At 40.3% G+C, this 25068-nt stretch overlaps 1 protein-coding gene across 2 annotated transcripts in view; it reads left to right on the top strand.

The window, feature by feature from the left end:
- SNTG1 (syntrophin gamma 1) overlaps positions 1-25068 on the top strand; it is a gene marked incomplete at both ends in the record, with an annotated part of 197975 nt that overhangs the window by 25358 nt on the left and 147549 nt on the right. For both annotated transcript variants that reach the window (XM_082674870.1, XM_082674869.1), the window contains 4 exons: positions 3560-3616; positions 16420-16477; positions 17295-17338; positions 17432-17473. In XM_082674870.1, the coding sequence (XP_082530996.1) occupies positions 3560-3616; positions 16420-16477; positions 17295-17338; positions 17432-17473 (201 nt within the window). The remainder of the gene's footprint in view (positions 1-3559; positions 3617-16419; positions 16478-17294; positions 17339-17431; positions 17474-25068) is intronic.

The following is a 25068-nucleotide window of genomic DNA, read 5'->3' as shown; positions in this document are numbered from 1 at the left end:
ATCGTATTTATTTATTTATTTATTTATTTTTAATAGATCTTTATTGGAGTATAATTGCTTCACAATACTGTGTTAGTTTCTATTGCACAACAAAGTTAATCACCTGTACATATACATATATCCCCATATCTCTTCCCTCTTGCGTCTCCCTCCCACCCTCCCTATCCCACCCCTCTAGGTGGTCACAAGGCACATAGCTGGTCTCCCTGTGCTATGCGGCTGCTTCCCACCAGCCGATTATTTTACCTTCGGTAGTGCATATATGTCGGTGCTACTCTCACTTCAACCCAGCTTCCCCCTCCCACCCCGTGTCCTCAAGTCCATTCTCTATAACTACATCTTTATTCCTGCCCTGCAACTAGGGTCATCAGTACGGTTTTTTTTTTTTTTTAGACTCCATATATATGTGTTAGCACACGGTATTTGTTTTTCTCTTTCTGACTTACTTCACTCTGTATGACAGACTCTAGGTCCATCCACCTCACTACAAATAACTCAATTTCGTTTCATTTTATGGCTGAGTAATATTCCACTGTATATATAAGGGCACATAGTATTTAGATTTTTGGTAATTAGAAGCTACCGTTTTATTCTTATCCCTTTTTGAGGTTTAGTTACTCTTCCTGAATTGTCGAAAAGAGCTCATGACTTTTCCTCTCTCCTTTCCTATGCATCTTCTTTGTTCCCAGCGCACAGAGTCAGTACAGTTCTTCATTGCCATCTCTCTAGTTTCTGCCTTATTCTCACCACTCCCTCCCCTTTTTCACTGTGTGTCTCAAAAACGTCCATTCCTGGGATGTATAAGAGCAATGTGTTCTGTTTGGTAACATGTGTATGTTGGTTCCCATGTAGTTCAGACAGTAAACACAGAGAGTATGTCAAATATAATACTCCAGAGGGCAGGGGTGATAATAATTATGTTTTTATATAACGCAAGGTAAGCGCTTCAACATGTTGTCCATAACATGAATGAATTTAGGTGTGTGGCACAACTTCATACGGGCTGATACCACTCTTGGGCTCCATCCTTTCATTTTGTAAGGAATAGGAAGAATAAATGAAGGCTTGTCGTATATATGAGTGTGTGGGAGCACGTCTCAATTGTGTTTTAAGAAATAAAATAGGGCTTCCCTGGTGGCGCAGTGGTTGAGAGTCCGCCTGCCGATGCAGGGGACACGGGTTCGTGCCCCGGTCCGGGAAGATCCCACATGCCGCGGAGCGGCTGGGCCCGTGAGCCATGGCCGCTGAGCCTGCGCGTCCGGAGCCAGTGCTCCGCAGCGGGAGAGGCCACAGCAGTGAGAGGCCTGCGTACCGCAAAAAAAAAAAAAAAAAAAAAAAAAAAAAAAAAAAAAAAAGAAAGAAATAAAATAACCAATTATACTTGGTTTCCCAAAGGATGGGGCCTTGTTGCTAGGCAACGTCTTTATGAAACTCACACTGTGTTAACTAAATACAGCTCCCGAGCAGCTTCCAGATACCCTCAGATTTATGAGGTGAGCAGCTGAAACAATTCATTAACATCCCTTTCTTTCCTCTGATTTTTGGGGCAGATGGGGAGGGGCTGGAGGGCACAGCTGACACGACATACAGATGAGCAGGAGGGTGTCAGCAGGTACCGTCTGAACGGGGGTGTGCCTTTCCATGCCTCCTGCTACCTGCAGGCACCAATTTAAAATTTTGGCTTTAAAACGCGAAGTAATTGGTCCTGCCCGTGTCTCCCCACTTCCTTACGAGTCAGCTAATGAAGCAGTAGCGTCTAGAGGTGCTGTCTGCGTTTGCAAGAGCGTGCGTTTGCAAGAGCGTGCGTGTGTACCCGTGTGTTTAAGAAACATTAAAATAAGTGCTGCTTCTGAGCTTTTCCACAGGTTCTGCTGACTCTTTAGTCAAACTCTTCTCTGCATCAGCAATTTTGTATCCAATTTGGAACATGTGCTGAATATTCTCCACCAAAGATTAGAAGGCAGTCTTGTACAGAATGAATAAAGGCACTGCATAGACCTTTAATAACCTGCATGCTTGCCGTTCCTTCAGAAAAAAGCAGGGCTTCAGCGCGCACTCTGCTGCTCAGGAGAGTTTACTCACCAAATTGCCCTTGCGGCTAATGATTGCTATGGAAGATGTTCTAGAAACTTGAGGTGATACCATTTGCTATTAAAAATGCATTTGCTTTGACAGGTTGAAATCTTTATTTTGAGACAGTTGATGTGGGTTTTCTGAGCTAACTGTACCCTTGGTTTTGATACTATTTTAAGGAATCAAGTATTTATCCTTACAGAAAAGAATTAAGAAAATAGCTGTGCCGTCTAAGAACTTTAGTTTAGTTTGATAGGCAGTGGGAAAGCAGCTCACCTGTCTGTTTGATAAGACTGAAGGTGACCATGTAATCAACTTATCCCGCTGAGTCTCGCAGTCTTTGAGCTCCTCTGTGATATAGCTGTTGGGATAGGATGTGGATAAATATTAATTAGATATCTAAATGTGCCAAGTAACTCTTCTTTCTTCAGAAAGAATTCTATATAAAGATATATAAAAAATAATTTTATTAAATGTAGTTTTCCGTTGTACTTAAAATTTGTTTAGAATGTATTTTTTAAACTACCACAGATGGAATACCTCAGGTGACTATTAAGTAGGGGAGTAGATAATGTAGCCAAATAAACTGAGCCTTTGTGGAGACACAAGGACCAGAAAACAAATATCTATTCCAGGTACCAGGGAAGAAGGGTGGAGTCTAAACCTTTCTAGGTAGGGGAAGGTTCAAGAAGATGGGAAGGTTATAAATAAATGGAGAAGGTTCTAAATAAAAGCTCTCAGCCCTTCAGCATGCCAGGAGATATGCATTATGTAGAGATGATCACCACAAAAAAGTAATATTGATTTTTTTTATTGGAAACTAAAGGATTTGTCCAAATGTGGCTCTTTGCGATTTTTAAATTTCATATGCCAGTGGTTGAATGATTGGTTCCATTGTGGAAGGCAAAAGAGAACTGCTTTTGAAAACTGATAATTTTATTATAGGTATCAGTTAACTGTAAAATGCATTCTTCTTTCAAACAAGCAATCATTGTGAACCTGGTTTATTTAGAGTTCCAACCCCAGACGTACACATGGACCATTTATGTGCTGAAACATGGCAGTCTTCCAGCCCAGCACTCAAGTCTCCACAAACCACATGACTGGTAGTAATGGAGATATGACCTTGGTTGGCAAAGATAATATTTACCATGTGATGCTGAATTATTTTTCAACAACAAGAACACATAATGTGAGAATGAGAAGAGGTTTTAAAGTTCAGATTCCAAACTATGTCCAAAAAATCATTGAAAGAAGTTAACTTGAGAATTTAGCAGTTTAATAAACTGCAGTCCCTTTTATCTTGACAAATAGTTAGCCTTCGATTTAAAAATTCCAAAATACTCCATTTATTGCAAAGTTTGGGGCCTTTATGCTGTCACAAAATGTCCTTTTTTTGAAGAGCAAGCACAAAACCGAGAGGAGGAAAATGGTGTGTAGGTACAGTAGCAGGCAACACTAACCACTTTTAAAATCTGTCTTTCAGGAAAGAACGGTGACCATTAGAAGACAAACTGTAGGAGGATTTGGATTAAGCATAAAGGTAGCCCGTCTCTCCTGTCTATCCTTACAAAGTCTGTGCCGTAACACCCGCGTTTCTGTGAACTTTAACTTTCTGCAGATCGATAAGTAGACGAGAATGGCTATAGCAAACTCCTCAATATTTGGACTGAGAGGAAATTAAGCAGGCTGTCAAAGTCTTGGCCACCTTTTGATTAAGAGATTTTAGAAAAGTATTTGGGAAATTTACCTTACCTGGAATTGAATATAACCCATTACTTTTCTTTATCTGGTTTCATCTAAAATATCAAATATGGCCTTGCGGTGTGCATATCTTTTAACCAGCCAGAGCGGGAAATACTGGTCTGTCAGTGAAAGGAGCCGAACATGTTTTAGGTTCATATAAGGTCTGATAGTAAGTTAAGTATTAGTTCTGTTCTAGTCATCTTTTTCTTTTGTGCAGTTTTCTTTTTTTATTTAAGAAATCAGTAAAATCTCATGTTCCAATGCCAAGTATATAGGATAGATTTAAAGTTTTAGCACCTCAATTCTTCTAAAAACAGACCATATCTGTTCTTTTCTAGTTATTATTACATTTCAAAGGGCTTTTCTTTCTGTATATCACTGACTGTTAAAGATGTACCACACCTGCAATGTATCATCAATGAAACAAAATATAAATTTTAAAAAAGGACAGAAAGTTATATAAATATTGAAAAAATTAACTCAATGATTTTAAATGCCCTTTAGAAACTTGTATCTCTGCAGAGATGAATGAAATTTAACTTTATCTTGGTTGTTGGGTTAGGCATTTTGCCTGTGTAGGGGGAAAATCATACATCTCAGGTGTACATTTCATGAAATTTTAACACAGCTTGAGGTACATACACTTGGAAAGTGGAACTCTAAATTTGGTGACTGTCATCTCTAGTTGACATTACGAAAATGATTCAGAAAACTGACCAGTGTTGACTGGCAGGGTCTTCGTCAAGTGATGAGAGTATTTACTATATAAAATGTTAGTTTTAAGGTTTATTTTTTCTTTCACTCTGTCATCAACTAAGGCCAAGGAGATATGTAGGACAAATTACAGGATGTGGAAATGATGTTGTGGGAATAAACCAAGAAACAAGTTTTCTTGTTTTTTTCCATATTTATTGAGATTGCCATGAAGGATTTAAAGGTACCACTGAAGATAGTAAATGTCCATGAAGAGAAAACAGGAGCTGAGTGTGAATAAAATCCATTCACGAGAGCTGCTTTCATTTGACATAAGCACTGACTCTCTTTCTGGGAGTGGAGCCGTATGAATTTCGTGCAGGATGGAAATGTTCTTTTCTTTCTGTTCTATTTCATTTAGAGTGAAACTCAATAATACGATGTTACTTATTTTTACTGAAATGCCACATTTTAACCTAGACAGTTTTTAAACGTTAAGAATTTTGCCAAATAAATCATTTTTGTTTAATATTTACATTATTTCAACCCAAACAAAACTCTTATACATGTAATAAATAGAGTTATTTTTTAAATCAAATAAGTATATATTTTCCATTCAAAATACTGGCCACAGAAGTAATATTTGAATTGTGATGGGGGCCATATATTAAGAGGTTTGACAAAAAAGAAATTATTTTATAATTCTTATGACACACAAACCAACCAGAAATAAAAACATCAGTATTTTTATTTAGAATATTATCCATTCAGCCTGAAGACTTTCCTTTTAGGGTTTTCCATTTTAGGTTTCTCACTACTTACCTCTGACCTTTGCTTTTCTATTTTTAAACTATCTTTCATTCCGTTAACATATTTCAACATGTGATTATTTGTTTATCATTCATTTATTTATTTTAAATAGCAATATTTTATACCAATCCTTTTTCCCTTTACCCTGTCATATGTAAATTGGATGAACTGTGTTTATCCATTTGCACTATTTTCTTTAGATCTGAGAATTACAATATACATAAGCAACAGTTTAAGAAAGTATTCTAGCCTAAATGCAAAATTCATATTTTGATGCTGACCATTTATTTATCTATCGATTTAGCAAATCTAGTGACTGGCCCTGGGGTGCAGTGAGGTGGGATCTAGAGGCATGGCATGCACACATGTCCACCTGGTCCCGCCTGTGTCTCTGAGTCACAGTGCATCCCCAGCCCCATCCATGACCAGCCCTGTCCAGGACCCAGCCCCATCCATGACCTCAGAAAAGAGCAGAGAGGAACTCCGGCCCTCGCTGCTGACCTGACACTCGGCCGTGAGTGGCTTCTGGGGTTTGAGCAGCGTGCTCACTCCTTTCTCAGTCTTCCAGGAATCCTTCCCTTTTACACCATTTTTAGTCTCGTGCTGCTTTTTAGAGCCATTCCCGTATCTGCTGTAACTTTGGATCTTTTCTGACAATTGTTTGGGATGCTTCGTGGCTGTTACCATTACTCAGTCTTCCTTGATTCAAACATCCCTCAGAAATCACAAACTTGGGTGTTTTTCCCCTTGTATTAGTTTTTGTTTTTGTTTGCATGTCATTAAAACACCAAGCTCTTCTAATTACATTTTTAGATTTCAAAAAAAAACATTCTCCAAAAGCTGGACAAAAGAATCACTAAACTTTCCACTTATGATCAACTATTTTTCTGTGTCCTCAGACTGAAGCTGCTCCTAGAAGCGCTCAGGCTCCTGCATCCACCTGGTTTATATCCTCCTGCATCCACCTGCAGGAATGCCCTCTTCACCTTGATCTGCGCGTGGCCTCTGGCTCTGCTCTACGTGCATCAGTATTCCTGTTGCATTTTCTGGTCCGCTTGTCTGAGCCATCCAGATACTTACCATTTCTAAATATAAATTAATGGTCTCCACACTACACCCCAAGTAATCACCAAAGTTTCTCATCAAGGGGTCTAATAGTCTTGCATTTTTGCCCCATTCTTCTTGTAAGAATTACCATATAATCACCTTAAAGTAAGCTGCCATCTTGACTCCGTGAGACTTTAATTTTTCTTCTGTGTCTCTTAAAATGCAATACCATCCATTCGCATATTATTAAATCATACCTCCGGTCCTTGTCATTAAAAGAATTACCTTTTAGAGAAAGAGTGTTTTGAATATTATTACTAGAAAAATGTTTTGTGGAGTATTTTTCAAAAGACTCAGCTTTTCTTCCCTAAACAATAAGTTATCCACGTCCCTCAGGGAAATGTTTGTGATCAAAGGTGATTTCCATCTGGAATCTTTAACTTTGCAGCAATCAAAGTGAAAGTATAAGTACTATTTCCATTAAAATCTTATCATTTATAAACAATAGTTGCTAATATTTATTAACTGCTCTTGAAGTGCCAGATTCTGAGCTAAATACTTTCTATTGTTTCCTCTGGTCTTTAGTGTCCAGAAAGTGGGTAACTGTTGCTGGACCTCTACAGACAGTGGTTAAGTATTAAGAGGTTAAGTAATTTACCTGTTTGTTGTAAGCGGCAGAGCTGGGCCGCAACCCCCATCAAAGCTGATGACAGAGTCGTTATTCCCAATAAATACGCTCTATAGCTGTAAAGCCTGCACTAAGTTATCTCTACGCTCTCTATTTGGAAACACAAATAATGTTTCCTCTCTAAGTTATTCACATTCTGGTTTATTTGAAACTGAAATAAATGGATTGAAATGTCCAGCATCAAGCAAACAATTTTTTAATATCAAGGGTTGGGTATTAATTATATCATATTTACCAAACAAACATATACATCTTCATAGCAGTTGTCATAAATGTCTGTATTTTCATTTATTAGTGATTTCAGGGCAAAAGTCTTTAAATATCAAGTGTTGCTACAAGCACAGGCACATTTGCATTCATTTCCTCATTCTGCCCTGTTCTCATTATTTGAGTCTGATTCTTCTGTTTCCCCCAAAGGTGTGCACAGGGTACATACCTTTGCACCACAGAAATAGGAGGGTAATAAGCAGGTAATAAAGCTTAGCTAGAAGAGTGTGCATTAGTTCCAAGAATCAGGCAAAACCACTGATGAATTATCATTTGAAGGATGAGTTTTTAACTTAAACAGCTTCTTGAGATGTAATTCACATACCATACAATCTGCCCATTTAGAGTGTACAGTTCAATGATTTTTATTATATTCACGGATGTGTGCACCCATCACTACAGTCAGTTTTAGAACATCTTCATCCACTGAGGGGAAAACCCATACCGTCAGCATCCGCCTTCTATACCCCATCCCCGGCTCAGGTCTGAGCAGCCAGCCGTCTACTTTCCGCCTCTATAGAGTTCCCTACTTTGGGTTTCCATTTGAAGGCGATCATGACTTACGTGGGAAAGCCAGTAATCTCGCCAGAGCTAGACTGAGTGATTTTGGCAGATAAGCGTGGCATTCAAATGTACAAGGGTATTTGTCCATGTTCTTTCAGATGATATTCCTTTAGGTGCCTCTCCCACACCTGTTGACTGGGCTCTAAACCTTAATTACTGTCTGTTATTATCTGTTCGTAAGTATTTTCCATTCTCTAAATGGATATGTAATGTTGGGGTCTGTGTATCCTTTTCTTTCCAAAGCCCAGAATATGATTGATTGATTGTAATGAAAATATTGAATTGAAAGGATTTATTTGGCAAGATTCCCAGCATTATAAAAACATTCTGGGTTTGATTTAGTGGAATTTCAGAGTTGTACTGGCAAAATCATTGGATAGAGTCATGCACAAAATGCTTTAGATGGGACTTTATATCCTTGTTCCTAGCTAGCTATAAAATTAATTATGCTTTGTAGAAAGGCTATCTCAAAACTGAGTGGTGTGTGTTTTAATATTTTCTGGGATGCACTCTAGAATGTCACCTCACTTTTTCTAATCTCATTTTACCCTGGATCAACAGAGCTCAAGTAATTCATTTATTCTCTAAACCGTGGCCTCAAGCCATACACCCTGGCGGGCCTCAGGATAGGTCAAGGAGAAGATAGTAAAGGAAACCTGCCCTGACGTCAGGCCCTTTACATGCTAGAGGGAAAGCAGACATTGACCAGAGTGTCATGTAGAGAAACGTAAGCCCCAGCCATGATCCAGTGCTATAGAAGTAATCACTGCAGGTAAGGAGAAGCTGAGGAAGGAGCCCTTAGGCTGAACTCCTGGATGTGGCCAGAGTGTATACGAGGTTAAAAGTAAAGGTAAACCGCTCTCCAGGCAGAGGGGACCGTGTATGTAGATGTCCTTGTCAGAATGACGAGGGTCCAGGATAAAGCTTCAGGGGATGCTGAGGGCACATAACAGGATGCTAAGGGACTTGGCTTTTATTCTGCGTGTAACATGAAGCCTGTCACCTATCTTGAACAGGATGAGTCACATTATTTGATTTCTGTCTGGAAAACTTGGAATATCCCCAATTAGGTTCAGAGCTAAATCTAATTTACTTTAATAGAGCTGGACTGCTCTCACATTTTATTCAATAAATGAAGGCACTGTGGTTTTATGTTCCAATTTTATCCCCTGAGTTTTGTCTTAAAATTAGCTCTCTTAATCAATTAATGAAGTGATCTCCTTAAACTAGCTTAAAAATTCTCTCAGAGCTCCAAATGTCTGATTGAAGAAATAAAGTTAAAAAAAAATACCTTTGGATTCAAACCATTCAAATTTCAGGAGAAATTTTACATATAAAAGGAAAATGTTGATAAAATAGGGGCTAGTTGTATCTTATTATTAAAAGGTATTTGTAAGTCTCAGGTGTTGAGGGAAGAATGGGATTGCTGAGTTGACTCTCAGAAAATCGATATCTCTAGACCAACCCTGAGGAGAGGTTTCCCACCATCCCACCATGGTAACCTGCATTAAAAATCTGAGCACTGAGAAAATCTTTAAATTCGATAGTGCAAGGACAGAAAACTGTGAGAAGCAAAATCAGTTAAAGGAAAATGCTCTGGTAACAACCACCAACCTGGAGTGACATAAACAGCGTTCTTCTCTGCCCCCAAATATCTGAACCATAATATCTGGATGAGTTTGTTTTCTCTTTCTATCATGTAAAACTTCATCAGTGCTTGATTTATATTAGCTAACCAGCATCTTATTCTAAGAAATGGAGATGTATTCTTAATTTTTTTCCCAGTTTCCAAGGATCTCTAGAAACTATCTGCAACCTTGCACGTTTGATTTCATTGTTCACCGTCTTAGTTTCTCCTTAAGATCATGAGCCTTTTAATGCGCTGTTGGATTCTGTTTGCTAGTATTTTGTTGAGGATTTTTGCATCTACGTTCCTCAGTGATATTGGCCTGTAGTTTTCTTTCTTTGTGACATCTTTGTCTGGTTTTGGTATCAGGGTGTTGGTGGCCTCATAGAATGAGTTTGGGAGTGTTCCTCCCTCTGCTATATTTTAGAAGAGTTTGAGAAGGATAGGTGTTAGCTCTTCTCTAAATGTTCGATAGAATTTGCCTGTGAAGCCATCTGGTCCTGGGCTTTTGTTTGTTGGAAGATTTTTAATCATAGTCTCAATTTCAGTGCTTGTGATTGGTCAGTTTAAATTTTCTATTTCTTCCTGGTTCAGTCTCGGAAGGTTGTGCTTTTCTAAGAATGTGTCCATTTCTTCCAGCTTGTCCATTTTATTGGCATATAGTTGCTTGTAGTAATCTCTCATGATCCTTTGTATTTCTGCAGTGTCAGTTGTTACTTCTCCCTTTTCATTTCTATTCTATTGATTTGAGTCTTCTCCCTTTTTTTCTTGATGAGTCTGGCTAATGGTTTATCAATTTTGTTTATCTTCTCAAAGAACCAGCTTTTAGTTTTATTGATCTTTGCTATCGTTTCCTTCATTTCTTTCTCATTTATTTCTGCTCTGATCTTTATGATTCCTTTCCTTCTGCTAACTTTGGGGGTTTTTTTGTTATTCTTTCTCTAATTGCTTTAGGTGTAAGGTTAGGTTGTTTATCTGAGATGTTTCTTGTTTCTTGAGGTAGGATTGTGTTGCTATAAACTTCCATCTTAGAACTGCTTTTGCTGCATCCCATAGGTTTTGGGTCATCGTGTTTTCATTGTCATTTGTTTCTAGGTATTTTTTGATATCGTCTTTGATTTCATCAGTGATCTCTTGGTTATTTAGTAGTGTATTGTTTAGCCTCCATGTGTTGTTTGTATTTTTTACTGTAATTGATATCTGGTCTCATAGTGTTGTGGTCTGAAAATATACTTGATATGATTTCAGTTGTCTTAAATTTACCAAGGCTTGATTTGTGACCTGAGATATGATCTGTCCTGGAGAATGTTCCAGGAGCACTTGAGAAGAAAGTGTATTCTGTTTTTTTTGGATAGGATGTCCTATAAATATCAATTAAGTCCATCTTGTTTAATGTATCATTTAAATCTTGTGTTTCCTTATTAATTTTCATTTTGGATGATCTGTCCATTGGTGAAAGTGGGGTGTTAAAGTCCCCTACTATGACTGTGTTACTGTCTATTTCCCCTTTTATGGCTGTTAGCATTTGCCTTATGTATTGAGATGTTCCTATGTTGGGTGCATAAATATTTACAATTGTTATATCTTCTTCTTGAATTGATCCCTTGATCATTATGTAGTGTCCTTCTTTGTCTCTTGTAATAGTCTTTATTTTAAAGTCTATTTTGTCTGATATGAGAATTCCTACTCCAGCTTTCTTTTGATTTCCATTTGCATGGAATATCTTTTTCCATCCCCTCACTTTCACTCTGTATGTGTCCCTAGGTCTGAGGTGGGTCTCTTGTAGACAGCATATATATGGTTCTTGTTTTTGTATCCATTCAGCCAATCTATGTCTTTTGATGGGAGCATTTAATCAATTTACATTTAAGGTAACTATCGATATGTATGTTCCTATTACCATCTTCTTCATTGTTATGGGTTTGTTATTGTAGGTCTTTTCTTTCTCTTGTGTTTCCTGCTAGAGAAGTTCCTATAGCATTTGTTGTAAAGCTGGTTTGGTGGTGCTGAATTCTCTTAGCTTTTGCTTATCTGTAAAGGTTTTAATTTCTCCATCTAATCTGAATGAGATCCTTGCTGGGTAGAGTAATCTTGGTTGTAGGTATTTTCCCTTTCATCACTTTAAATATGTCTTGCCACTCCCTTCTGGCTTGCAGAGTTTCTGCTGAAAGGTCAGCTCTTAACCTTATGTGGATTCCCTTGTATGTTATTTGTTGTTTTTCCCTTGCTGCTTTTAATATTTTTTGTTTGTATTTAATTTTTGATAGTTTGATTAATATGTGTCTTGGTGTGTTTCTCCTTGGATTTATCCTGGATGGGATTCTCTGTGCTTCCTGGACTTGACTATTTCCTTTCCCATATTAGGGAAGTTTTCAACTATAATCTCTTCAAATATTTTCTCAGTCCCTTTCTTTTTCTCTTCTTCTTCTGGGAACGCTATAATTCAAATGTTGGTGGGTTTAATGTTGTCCCAGGGGTCTCTTAAGACTGTCCTCAATTCTTTTCATTCTTTTTTCTTTATTCTTCTCTACGGTAGTTATTCCCACTATTTTATCTTCCAGGTCATTTATCCGTTTTTCTGCCTCAGTTATTCTGCTATTGATTCCTTCTAGAGAATTTTTAATTTCATTTATTGTGTTGTTCATCATTGTTTGTTTGCTTTTTTGTTCTTCTAGGTCCTTGTTAAATGTTTTTTGTATTTTCTCCATTCTGTTTCCAAGGTTTTGGATTGTGTTCACTATCATTACTCTGAATTCTTTTTCAGGTAGACTGCCTATTTCCTCTTCATTTGTTTGGTCTGGTGGGTGTTTACCTTGCTCTTTCATCTGCTGTATGTTTCTCTGTCTTTTTATTTTGCTGAATTTACTGAGTTTGGGGTTTCCTTTTCACAGGCTGCAGGTCTGTAGTTCCCTTTGTTTTTGGTGTCTGCCTCCAGTGGCTAAGGTTGGTTCAGTGGGTTGTGTAGGCTCCTGGTGGAGGGGATTCATGCCTGTGTTCTGGTGGATGAGGCTGGATCTTGTCTTTCTGGTGGGCAGGACCACATCTGGTGGTGTGTTTTGGGGTGTCTGTGACCTTATTATGATTTTAAGCAGCCTCTCTGCTAATGGGACGGGTTGTGTTCCTGTCTTGTCGGTTGTTTGGCACAGGGTGTCAGCACTGTAGCTTGCTGGTTGTTGAATGGAACTGGGTCTTAGCATTGGGATGGAGATCTCTAGGAGAGCTTTCGCCATTTTTATTTTGTGGAGCTGGGAGGTCTCTGGTGGACCAATGTCCTGAACTCGACTCTCCCATCTCAGAGGCACAGGCCTGAGACCCGGCCGTAGCACCAAGACCCTGTCAGCCACGTGGCTCAGAAGAAAAGGGAGAAAAAAAAGAAAGAAAGAGAGAAAGAGAGAGAGAGAGAGAGAGAGAGTGAGGAAGGAAGAGAGAGAGAAAGGAAAAAATAAAATAAAAAGAAATAAAGTTATTAAAATAATTTTAATTATTAAAAATTAAAAAGTAATAAAAGAAAGAAAGAAGAGAACAACCAAACCAAAAAACAAATCCACCAATGATAACAAGCACTAAAAACTATATTAAAAAAAATCAGACAGAACCCTAGGACAAAGGTAAAAGCAAAGCTATACAGACAAAATCACAGAAAGAAGCATACACACAGACACACTCACAAAAAGTGAAAACTGAAAAAAAATATATATATATATATAAAAGGAAGAGAGCAGCCAAATCAATAAAGAAATCTACCAATGATAAGAAGCTCTAAATACTAAACTAAGATAAACATAAAACCAGAAACATATTAGATGCAGAAAGCAAACCCCAAGTCTACAGTTGCTCCCAAAGTCCACCTCCTCAGTTTGGGATGATTCGCTGTCTATTCAGGTATTCCACAGATGCAGGTACATCAGGTTGACTATCGAGATTTAATCTGCTGCCCCTGAGGCTTCTGGGAGAGGTTTCCCTTTCTCTTCTTTGTTCGCACAGCTCCCGGGGTTCAGCTTTGGATTTGGACCCGCCTCTGCGTGTAGGTCCCCGGAGAGCGTCTGTTCTTCGCTCAGACGGGACGGGGTTAAAATAGCCGCTGATTCGGGGGCTCTGGCCGGGGGGAGGGAGGGGCACGGAGTGCGGGGTGAGCCTGCGGCGGCAGAGGCCGGCGTGACGTTGCCCCAGCCTGAGGCGTGCCGTGCATTCTCCTGTGGAAGTTGTCCCTGGGTCCCGGGACCCTGGCAGTGGCGGGCTGCACAGGCTCCCCGGAAGCGGGTGTGGAGCTTCTTGGTGGCGGCAGCAGCAGCCTTAGCATCTCATGCCCGTCTCTGGGGTCCGCGCTTTTAGCCGCGGCTCGTGCCCGTCTCTGGAGCTCATTTAGGCGGTGCTCTGAATCCCCTCTCCCTGCGCACCCCAAAACAATGGTCTCTTGCCTCTTCGGCAGGTCCAGGCTTTTCCCCGGACTCCCTCCCGGCTAGCCGTGGCGCACTAACCCCCTGCAGGCTGTGTTCACACCGCCAACCCCAGTCCTCTCCCTGGGATCCGACCGAAGCCTGAGCCTCAGCTCCCAGCCCCGCCCGCCCCGGCGGGTGAGCAGACAGGCCTCTCGGGCTGGTGAGTGCTGGTCGGCACCGATCCTCTGTGCGGGCATCTCTCTGCTTTGCCCTCCGCGCCCCTGTTGCTGCGCTCTCCTCTGCGGCTCCGAAGGTTCCCCCCTCCGCCGCCCGCAGTCTCCACCAGTGAAGGGGCTTCTAGTGTGTGGAAACCTTTCCTCCTTCACGGCACCCTCCCAGAGGTGCAGGTCCCGTCCCTATTCTTTTGTCTCTGTTTTTTCTTTTTTCTTTTGCCCTCCCCAGGTATGTGGGGGGGTTTCTTGCCTTTTGGGAAGTCTGAGGTCTTCTGCCAGCATTCAGTAGGTGATCTGTAGGAGTTGTTCCACATGTAGATGTATTTCTGGTGTATCTGTGGGGAGGAAGGTGATCTCCACGTCTTGCTCCTCTGTGATCTTGAAGGTCTCCCTCTGCAAAGTACTTTAAAGAATGAACAATTTTACAGGACTTCCCTGGTGGTCCAGTGGTTAAGATTTGCCTTCCAGTGCAGGGGGTGTGGGTTCAATCCCTAGTCAGGGAGCTAAGATCCCACATGCCTCGGGGCCCAAAGCACAAAACACAAAACAGAAGCGGTATTGTAACAAATTCAATAAAGACTTTAAAAATGGTCCACATCAAAAAAATCTTTAAAAAATTGTTTAAAAAAAAAAGAATGAACAATTTTAGGTCTGGAAAAGTTTTAGACTTCATTTATTCATTCACTCATTCACTCAACAAACATTTCAAAGCTTAAAAAAGAATGATTATTCCAGGCACTGACATTACATCAATGCAGGAAACAAATAACCAAAATAAATAAATAAATGTGTTGTGCTTGTGGAACTTGCTTTGTGGTTAGGAGAAAGAAAACAAATAATGTATGTAGGAAAGGTGTGAGATTGTAGTAGGTAAGAAGCTAATAAGTATAAGAGGGAAAGATAAAACAGAATGCAGGGGTTGGGAACTTGGGACCCTGACTGGTAAACATGAAGGGCTTGGATTCTGCTCCGGGTTTACTGTGCTAAGGAAGCACTCCTTCTGTACTGCACCCTGAGTCCCAGTCCTGTGCTTTGATCAGATGAGAGGTTGTCTTGGACAGGATCAGGGCTTGTTATGGACACAAACACAAATGCAAGAGCAGAATCAGAGGCCAAGGAAGCTTATGCCAGAGACCTTCTGCACAAACTTAGTGAGGGTGGGTGGGTGAATGTCAGGTTGGTGGGAAATGGTGAGAACAGGAGATTCAGGGGTGGGTTTGAATTTCACCCTGGGTAAGACAGTTTTCAGTATTTTATTTATCACGTCTCTTCTTAATGTCCCAGAAGTAGAAAGGACTACTTGCCAGGAAAAGCTTGAAAGCCACTGCTGTTCTCTACAACTGCTGCCTATCTTATATTTAAATATATTGACAACTCAGTGCTAAAGATGGACATTCATGGGAAAAAAGGTCTTGTCTAAAACAATTTTTGTCCTTGAAGGAAAAAAGGCTTAGGAGGTTTACTTATTCTGAAGCTACAGAAACCCCATGGAAATTTAGATTATCTTTTCAACTACCCATGTTAAAAGTGCTGTACTTGTTTTCTACATGAAGTCTTATTCTTTGATGCACTTACTTGAGTTTTCAACTATTGCTTTCAACCTTCTCAAATCTGTTATATAAAAACCATAAGTTTATGCAGTTACTTCAGGGAGTTATTTTATTTCCGTCCACATAAGTTTAGCTTACTTATTTTTCTTTATTTTTTTCTATCTTATTTGGTCAATTAGACAAAGCACTGTTGCCATATTCTTGTCAGTTTACTGTATTCTGTTAATTGTTTAGTATGCACTTTCACACAAAGAGGAATATAATGACCCTTCCCCATCAGGCATATACACAGTCTGTTTTTTGGTACCAGTTTGTGTATGTAGTTTCTCCAGCCATGCAGCATCCAAAGGGGCCCTTGCTTGGTCCCCAGCATAGAACAACTCAGCCAGATAATGGAAATACATCATTATCTACTGTTTGGAGCCCTAAGTATGAATTTCTACAATGGGCAGCACTGCTACACATTGGAGGAAATGCCTTCTTAAGGGATCACCAATCTTAATTTTAAAAATTGACATTTTCAAAGTCAACTGCTATTAATTATTGCATGTCACAGAGAAATTCTAAACAGATCAGTTTCTTGGGAGGACAATCTATTTGGTAGAAAAATTCCAGGGATCTATTTTAATTCTATTTGGTGTCTATTCACATGCTGTTCATAACTTGTATAGTTTCCTAACTAAAGGCTGTGTATTTAATTTTTTGAGATTAAAAAGCACGATATATGATTTTCTCTTTTCAGGGGGGAGCGGAACATAACATTCCAGTTGTCATTTCAAAAATCTCCAAGGAGCAAAGAGGTAAAGTGTTAAGAGGGCTGTCCTGTGAGTCCCTGTCACTGAGGAAAAAGACAATAGTTACATTCATAAATTCGTATATGGGACTGACCAGCCAGGGTCCCATGACCAGGCAGCAGGTGACGGTTCTGACTGCCGAGTCCAAGTCCTTTACCCGCCCGGCGGGCAGGGAGGGAAGACAGTAGAGCAGGTGGCTGTGTGTGAGCCAGAGACTGCATGACTGCACAGTGTCTCATTAACAAGGAAGCGTAGAAACGCTCTGATGCTTGCAAGTCTCATCAGTTACAGGCAACTCCAGTTATATATATATTTTTTCAGTTTTCATATGCAATTTAACTCAGCCCTTCATATGAAATTTCATCCAGGAAAAACTCTGAGGATGTAAACCAACTGTTACAATGACCGAAATCACTGAGACAGCCTAGTGTTTAAAAAGAAACGGGGAGCTGGTTCCATTGCTGACGGAGTGAATGTCTAGCTCTAAACGTTTTCATAGATGCCTTAATGCTCTCATAAGAACGTGAGAACATTTAGTCCTCCATCCAGAAGTGTGGCCAATTTCTGGCAACTAAGATCTGAAATGATAGAATGAAATGGAACTATCACAGCATGTGTTCCAATTCAGCTCATGTTTCAATCATAGGAGTTGAATCGTGATTGTTTTTGCATTTCTATTACCTGTGGATCTTTTAAGATGCTACCCATATAAAACATTTCATTTTTTCCCTTTTATCAGTTTTGACTTTATTTAATTAAACACTCTTTCATCTGTGTGAAGGAAGTAGACGATGCCTAATCAATTGTCCTTCTCCATTCACAGCCGAGCTCTCAGGACTGCTCTTCATTGGGGACGCAATTCTGCAGGTATACACCTTACCATTATTTTCCATGTGCAACCAAAACATAAGGTCAATTCACAATATACCACATGAAGCCGTGTCTCTCTTTCCATTGCAGATAAACGGGATTAATGTGAGGAAATGCAGACATGAAGAAGTGGTGAGTTTTCTTTACTTTTTCCTAATATCATAATTTTCCCCACGTGCAAATGAGGATTTAGGGCTTTGCTAAAAACTTTTCATTTTATTCATTAGGAAATATGACGCTGGTCCAGTGTGCTGTCAGACTTTCGGATAATCTCTTACTTGGTATTTGGGGTTTTTTTTTGTATATTAGAAACAGATCAGTGAGTATCACTAAGAAAAAAATGTAATTCAAAGAAATACAGCTGTTTGCTATGTTTTCCAGTTTTTCAGTTAATTCCTACTAGTCCGTGCCCACTAAGTGCATCTCTAGGTGAAATATATCTCTAAATCTTTGCAAATGTTTAGAAGCTTATAAACAAAAAAATTTATGTTTGTAAAATTTCATCTAGTAGCTGGGGCAATGGGAAGAGCATGTAAAGACCGTGTGTGTGTGTGTGTGTGTGTGTGTGTGTGTGTGTGTGTGTGAGAGAGAGAGAGAGAGAGAGAGAGAGACAGAGAGACAGAGAGACAGAGACGACATTTAGAGACACTTCATCTCAAGGTTCACAGGTTCAGCTCACTAGACAGCTACACAGAAAGATCAGCAGTGTTTACTGTGGTATTTTCTTGGATGTTGGTAATGTGCAGATGTGAAGCCCGGCTTCAGATCCTTTAATTCACTCAGCTTATGTGACCCAGGAATTTGTATTTTAACAACGGGCCCAGCAGTTTCACTGTCAGCGGCCTCTAATCTACACCTTGGGAGAAGCTGGAAGGTTGAGCAGCTTCTGTGGAGCTGAGGGAGGACATAAAAAATGATGCAGAAAAGTGATGCAGGCCGGTGTCAGGCGTTTGGGAAATGTTTTTCACAGCTAATTCAATAACATTCATAGAACCTTCACTGAATCCCCATATCAGCTCACAAGGGAAAGGAGAGAGGAGAAAAGACGCCTAAAGGTTTGTACTCAGGGGTCAAACAAAATGAAAATACCGTAAACCTTCGGCTTCTCGCGGCTCCAGTTCACTTGGTTTGTGAAGACGTGGCCCTGCTACAATTTGGAGAAAACTCTTCTGATATATTTACATATTTCAGGCCTCAAAGAGGCAACTCCGAGCATCTGAAAAGCCCCAGCTCCACAAGCAGAGCTGTTGGAGAGCGTTCTCTGTGGGACAGGCAAGGTGCGTCCATATTCATCGCTCGGTTTTTCTCTCAAAAATCCTACTTGATTTTTGAAAAATCAGCCCGTGGTGAACCTCGCATAAAATATACGTACTTCAGATCTCAGGCTTATGTCAAATAGGTACAGGGAAAAACAATATTTGAGAACAGAGTTTTAGACAAACTAGAAGCAGCACATCACAGACTACTCGGTTCTGAATATACACAGATTTCAAATACAGCCCTGTAAGCAAAGATATTTTAACTTTAGTCTTTTTTCAAAAGTACAACGTGATTTTAAATTCATTGTCCAGGGAGCAAAAACAAGTGCATTCTCTTCCAAAACCTCACACTGTTCCATGGAGTCCTGTTTGCAGTTTGCCCTTCAGAGGTAAGCAGCAAGCTTGCACTTACTGTGATGAGGCTTTGATTAAACAGATCCACGTGGCATGAAAGATCAGAATGCGCTAATCACGCCGCTTCCCAATGGTGTTCCTTCTGTTTCAAAGAGGGATTTAAGATTGTATCGCAAATCGCACGTGGCCCTTCACAACAAACTTTTACTCTTTTGAGAGGTTTAGGAAGTGTAGGTAGTGATATTCTTATTTGCTTCCAATCTTTCACTTTGCAGCAGTGATTAGGTGCTTTTGTCTTCACTGCTAATTATCTAAGCAAACAGACTGACTTACACCTCAGTGGGACTGAGATATTAATTAAATGTTTAAGAAGGGACTTACATGGGCAGAAAAGGTCACCGCAAGCTCAGAGGTGTGGATGGTTTTAAGTACCATGCTGATGGGCCGCATTCCTCATTCCAGGTCAGGGCCCCCAGAGGCCCAAATTCAGAAAGCAGCCTCGGAAGGTATGACGATAGGCTGTGCCTGTGACTTTCTCTTATTCGCCTACACTATTCACTGCCACGGTTAGAAGTCTGCGTCGTTCGCAGATGCCGTCAAGGGTGTGTAGCCGTAGCTTCCGTGCTGGAGGTAGCCACAGGCTTGATCTGTGTGGCCGGGGATCCCTGCTCTCCGCTTGGGCACTCAGTGGACTGTTGTTAACGGATTCTTTAGCTAAATAACTAGAATTAGGTCATCACAGCACCTGCATCTGTATGTTTCTCATGTCTGGGTGTGCGATCATCAATTCTGGGCTTCACCCACACCACCCCGGCCATTCTTCTTGCTAGAAGATTGCTAAGGAAGAAAAGCTACCAGTTTCCTGACCAAGAAAGATTAGAGCAGGTGCCAGCTTTGAGATCGAAAAAGAGTTTCATCTGTTTTTTGTTTTTATGGTCTTATTGATAGAAAACATTAGATAATTAGAACTGCAACCAACCATCACCCTGATTCTGAATTTGTGACTTTGAACCAAACTCTAAAATTGTGTAATTTTTACAGGAGCAGAATGAATAGCTTTAACTTACATAAGTTAAGTTACATACTTTAACTTATGTAAGTTAAAATGATATATTCATGCAATGAAAACAAATTTTGATAAAAGGAATAAAAAATGTAGTTTAATAACATTTTAGTTGTTATGATATATGCTTAACTTAATTCAAAATTTCCATTGAAATTTTCTTTTTTAGCTTAGATGAATCAGAAAATAAAATTACAAGAGTCACATTATCTCATCTGAAAATGAGGCATTGTTTTATATATTGGAACCATTTCAGAGATTTTATGAGTCATCAAGGAACATACTTAGATGCGATTTGGGAACATAAAGCATTTGAGATCTTGGCAAAATGCTTAAACTGTCATTGAGTAACATATGTTTCACCTAACTGCTAACAATTCTCAATTGGTTTTCAGTTTGGAAATAGGTTTTGGGGTCTAATGGATTAAGATTTTCCTCCAGAATTCTGACTGCAGTGAACTCTTTTTCTTTGAATTAACTACCACAGAGGAAAGCCATACATGAAATCACTTGACTTTTAATATTTCCCACCGGTTTGGGAAGGGTGTTAAATATTGTTTATTGTATCTCTGATTTTAAAAAGTAATAAAATATCTAGAACTTGCCTAATTTACATCCTTAGATTCTCATTAACACCCTTAGGAGTTCCTTCTCTGCTGGACCCACAGGTCTGTCCCCTAATTAGGCTATGCATAGAGACAGCACAGGTGACAAGTTCCTTAACTGCATTCTCTTTACTCCTGGCTGCTGATTCCCATCACATCCCTATTTGTTGTCTTACACACACTAAAGACCCGCTTCGCAGCGCCCTCGATAATGAGACAAAGCCAGGCCAGATAAACCCTTCCTTAGTGGAGCACGAGCCAGTTCCCACCCAGAGGAATCGGCAGGGAGGACACACAGCAGAAAGCCCAGGTGGACCCTGTTACAGAGAAGAGCAAGTGACCGGCGGGTAGAGACAGGCGTGTGGACATCACCACACCCCAGCAAAGATGCTTCCCAGTCACTCTCCTGCCCCGCAGATCAGAGTGAGGAGGGGAAGTGAGTGTCATCCAGGTTCTGCACTTCTCACAGAGCTGGCATTTTACTTTCAGAATGATCAGACAGAAAGGCAAGGAGAAGAAAGTGTCTGCGGATGGAAACGTGAACACCTAAGTTAGAATTTGTGTTATAGGTATTTTCCAGCTGTCTGATGGTCATAAAGGGCCTGCATTTCTCTGACTCTCACTTTTTATCTGAAAGATGAAGCGTTTGAACTCGATCACTCTTGATGTGTTTGGCAGCCCACTCATGAGAAAGTGCCTGGAAACGTGTGTTTTTTCTCTTTTTCAATTTTAATAGACTTTATCTTTTAGAAGCCTTTTAGGTTTACAAAATAATTGTGCAGAAAGTTTTCTCCCCATCTTGTCTCACACAGAGTATCCCCTCTTACTAAGATCACAGGCTGCTGTCGACATTTCTTACAGTTGGTGAACCCCTACTGATGCATCACTTGTTTTTTTAACATCTTTATTGGAGTATAATTGCTTTCCAGTGGTGTCTTAGTTTCTGCTGTGTAACAAAGTGAACCAGCTATACATATACATATATCCCCGCATCCCTTCCCTCTTGCGTCTCCCTTCCACCCTCTGTATCCCACCCCTCTAGGCGGACACAAAGCACCGAGCTGATCTCCCTGTGCTATGCGGCTGCTTCCCACTAGCTATCGATTTTACGTTTGGTACTGTATATGAGTCCATGCCATTCTCTCACTTCGTCCCAGCTTATCCTTCCCCCTCCCCATGTCTTTAGGTCCATTCTCTACATCTATGTCTTTATTCCCGTCTTGTCCCTAGCTTCTTCAGAACCATTTTTTTTTTTAGATTCCATATATGTGTTAGCCTACGGTATTTGTTTTTCTCTTTCTGACTTACTTCACTCTGTATGACAGTCTCTAGGTCCAGCCACCTCACTACAAATAACTCAATTTCGTTTCTTTTTATGGCTGAGTAATATTCCATTGTATATATGTGCCACATCTTCTTTATCCATTCATCTGTTGATGGACACTTAGGTTGCTTCCATGTCCTGACTATTGTAAATAGAGCTGCAGTGAACATTGTGGTACCTGACTCTTTTTGAATTATGGTTTTCTCAGGGTATATGCCCAGTAGTGGGATTGCTGGGTCGTATGGTAATTCTATTTTTAGTTTCCACACCCATTTTTCCCTATTATTAACATCCCACATTGTTACATTACATTTCTTACAAGGAATAAACCAGTACTGATACATTATTATTAACAAAAGTCTATACTTTATTCAAATTTCTTTAGTTTTTACCTAATACTTCTTTTCCTGTCCCAGGATCACATCTGGATTACACATCACATGTAATTATGTCTCCTTTGGCTCCTCTGGGCTGTAATAGTTTCTAGGACTTCTTTTTTGATAACTGTTACACTTTTGAGGGGGACTGGTCAGGTATTTTGCAGGCTGAATCTCGATTTGGAATTTTCCAATTTTTTTTGTGATTAGACTGGGCTTATGTGTGTTGGGAGGAAGATGACAGAGGCACAGTGCTGGTCTTATCATGTCTTATCACGTGTACCTGCCGTCATGACTGCATCACCAGCACCTGGATGAGGAGGAGTCTGCCAGGTTTCTTTTTTTTTTGCAGTACGCGGGCCTCTCACTGTTGTGGCCTCTCCCGTTGCAGAGCACAGGCTCCGGACGCGCAAGCTCCGGACGGGCCCAGCCGCTCTGCGGCACGTGGGATCTTCCCGGACCGGGGCACGAACCCGTGTCCCCTGCATCGGCAGGCGGACTCTCAACCACTGCGCCACCAGGGAAGCCCGTCTGCCAGGTTTCTTACTCTGTGGTTCTTGTTCCCTTTCCATGCTGTGCTCCTTGGAAGGAGCTCCTACCCTTAGTGGGGAATATGCTCTACCTCCACAGGGGTGGACTCTCTGCATACATTCCCTGGAATTCTGCTACGTAGCAGATTTGTCTGTTTACCTCAATTTTTCAGATTTCTTCAGTCATTTTGACAGATCAGTGTGGATTGTGGATACTTCTTTTATACTCTGGGCTGTAAGCTCTTCCAGTTGGTTTTAGTGTTGCTTTGAAAAGTCCTTGCATTTTTTTTTTTTTTTTTTGGAGCCCTTTCTCAGTTTCTGGTGCTAAAAGGTGTTTCAGGCTCATCTTGTACATTTCCTGCCAGTCCAAGAATCAGCAATTCCTCCCAGAGGCCCTGCTTCGCTTTGTTAGAGAATCTTTGAGAAACTACATTCTGGGAGCTGGTATGCTCATTGCTTGTGGAGTAGCTGTGTCTTCTAGGCCCCTCAGCTCACAGAACAGGAGGTGTGTGTGTGTGTGTGTGTGTGTACTGAATTGCTCACATACCTACTCTGTACCTACATTAAGCTAAACGTGAGTTTACGTGGCTGCCGCTAAGGGAACCCGTCATCACACAGACAGTCCTAGCCTCCTCCCCTTGCTTATGTGTAGCCTCCCACCAACAGATGCTGCACCATCTGCCATCTGCTTGTTTAACTGTTCTCATCCAGTACATACGTACAGCAGGATCAGGACAGTTAATCCACTCCCTAGTGGGAAGACTTGACTAGGTAGAGGATTGACGTACTGTTCTTTTTTGCCTTTAGTCTTGCAGATTTCATTAACTTCCAGATGCACTTAGGTCAGTTCCACTTTCCTAAGCCCTTCAGTGAGGTGGTTTCCGGTGTTTGTAATACATTCAGACTCTCTTGTCATATCCTGCGTTCAATTGTGATATCCCTTAACCTCCAAAATGATTTTTTTTAAAGATCTGCACACATTAAGGCTCACTCACCTTTTAGCTGCAAATTCTACAGGTTTTGACAAGTGGATAATACCATGTATCCACCATTATGGTGTCCTACAGAAGAGTTTCACTGCCCTAAGAAAATCCTCTTCAGCTATTTCCTCCCCACATCATGGTCCTCTAGAAATGACCATTTCACTGTCTGTATAGTTTTGCCTTTATCAGAATGTCATGTAATTGAAATCATAGAGAATGTAGCCTTTTCAGAATGGCTTCTTTCACTTAGCAACGTGCATTTAAGAATGATTCATGTCTTTTAGCTCTTGATAATTTATTTCTTTTTGAGCACTGAATAATATTTCATGGTCCAGACAATGGAATATTAAGCAACTTCACTACAGTTTTTTAAAAAATCTATTTACCTATTGAAGGACATTGTGCTTACTTCCAGTTCGTGGTGATTATGAATAAAGCTGTTATAAATATTTGCAGGCAGGTTTTTGCATGGACATAAGTTTTAAATAAATTGCGTATAACTTAGGAGGTGTATTGCTGAATTATATGGTAAGATCATAGTTAGTTAGTTTACAAGAAGCTGCCAACCTGTCTCCCAAAACGGCAGTACCATTTTGCACATCCACGAGCAATGAAGGAGAGTTCCCGTCGCTCTGCATCCTTACCAGCAGTTGGTACTTTCAGTTTTGTGGATTTGAACCACGTGTGCAGTGGTATCTCATTGCTGTTTTAATTTACAATTCCTTAGTGACAGATGACGTTGGGCACGTGTTCATATGCTCATTTTCCCTCTTTGTATTTTCTTTGGTGATGTCTATTCACATACCTTGCCCATTTTTAAATTCAGTTGTTTGTTTTCATATTGTTGAACTTAACAAAGTTCTTTATATATATATTGGAGATAGCTCCTCGTTTGTACTGGCTACCACATCAAATATATGTTTTAAAAATATTTTCTCCCTCTCTGTGGATGGGTTGCCTTTTAATTTTCTTTAAAAGTATACTTTGCAGAACAGAACTTTTTTTTCTCTTTATTAATTTTATTTATTTAGACTGTGTTGGGTCTTCTTTGCTGTGTGCGGGCTTTCTCTAGCTGCGGTGAGCGGGGGCTACTCTCCGTTGCGGTGCACGGGCCTCTCATTGAGGTGGCTTCTCTTGTTGTGGAGCACAGGCTCCAATAGTTGCAGCACACGGGCTCATTAGCTGTGGCACATGGACCTAGTTTCTCCACGGCATGTGGGATCTTCCCGGAC

Source organism: Grampus griseus (assembly GCF_964374135.1).
Source record: "Grampus griseus genome assembly, chromosome: 17".
NCBI classification, from domain to species: domain Eukaryota; kingdom Metazoa; phylum Chordata; class Mammalia; order Artiodactyla; family Delphinidae; genus Grampus; species Grampus griseus.
This window is presented reverse-complemented; position numbering and strand designations above follow the sequence as displayed.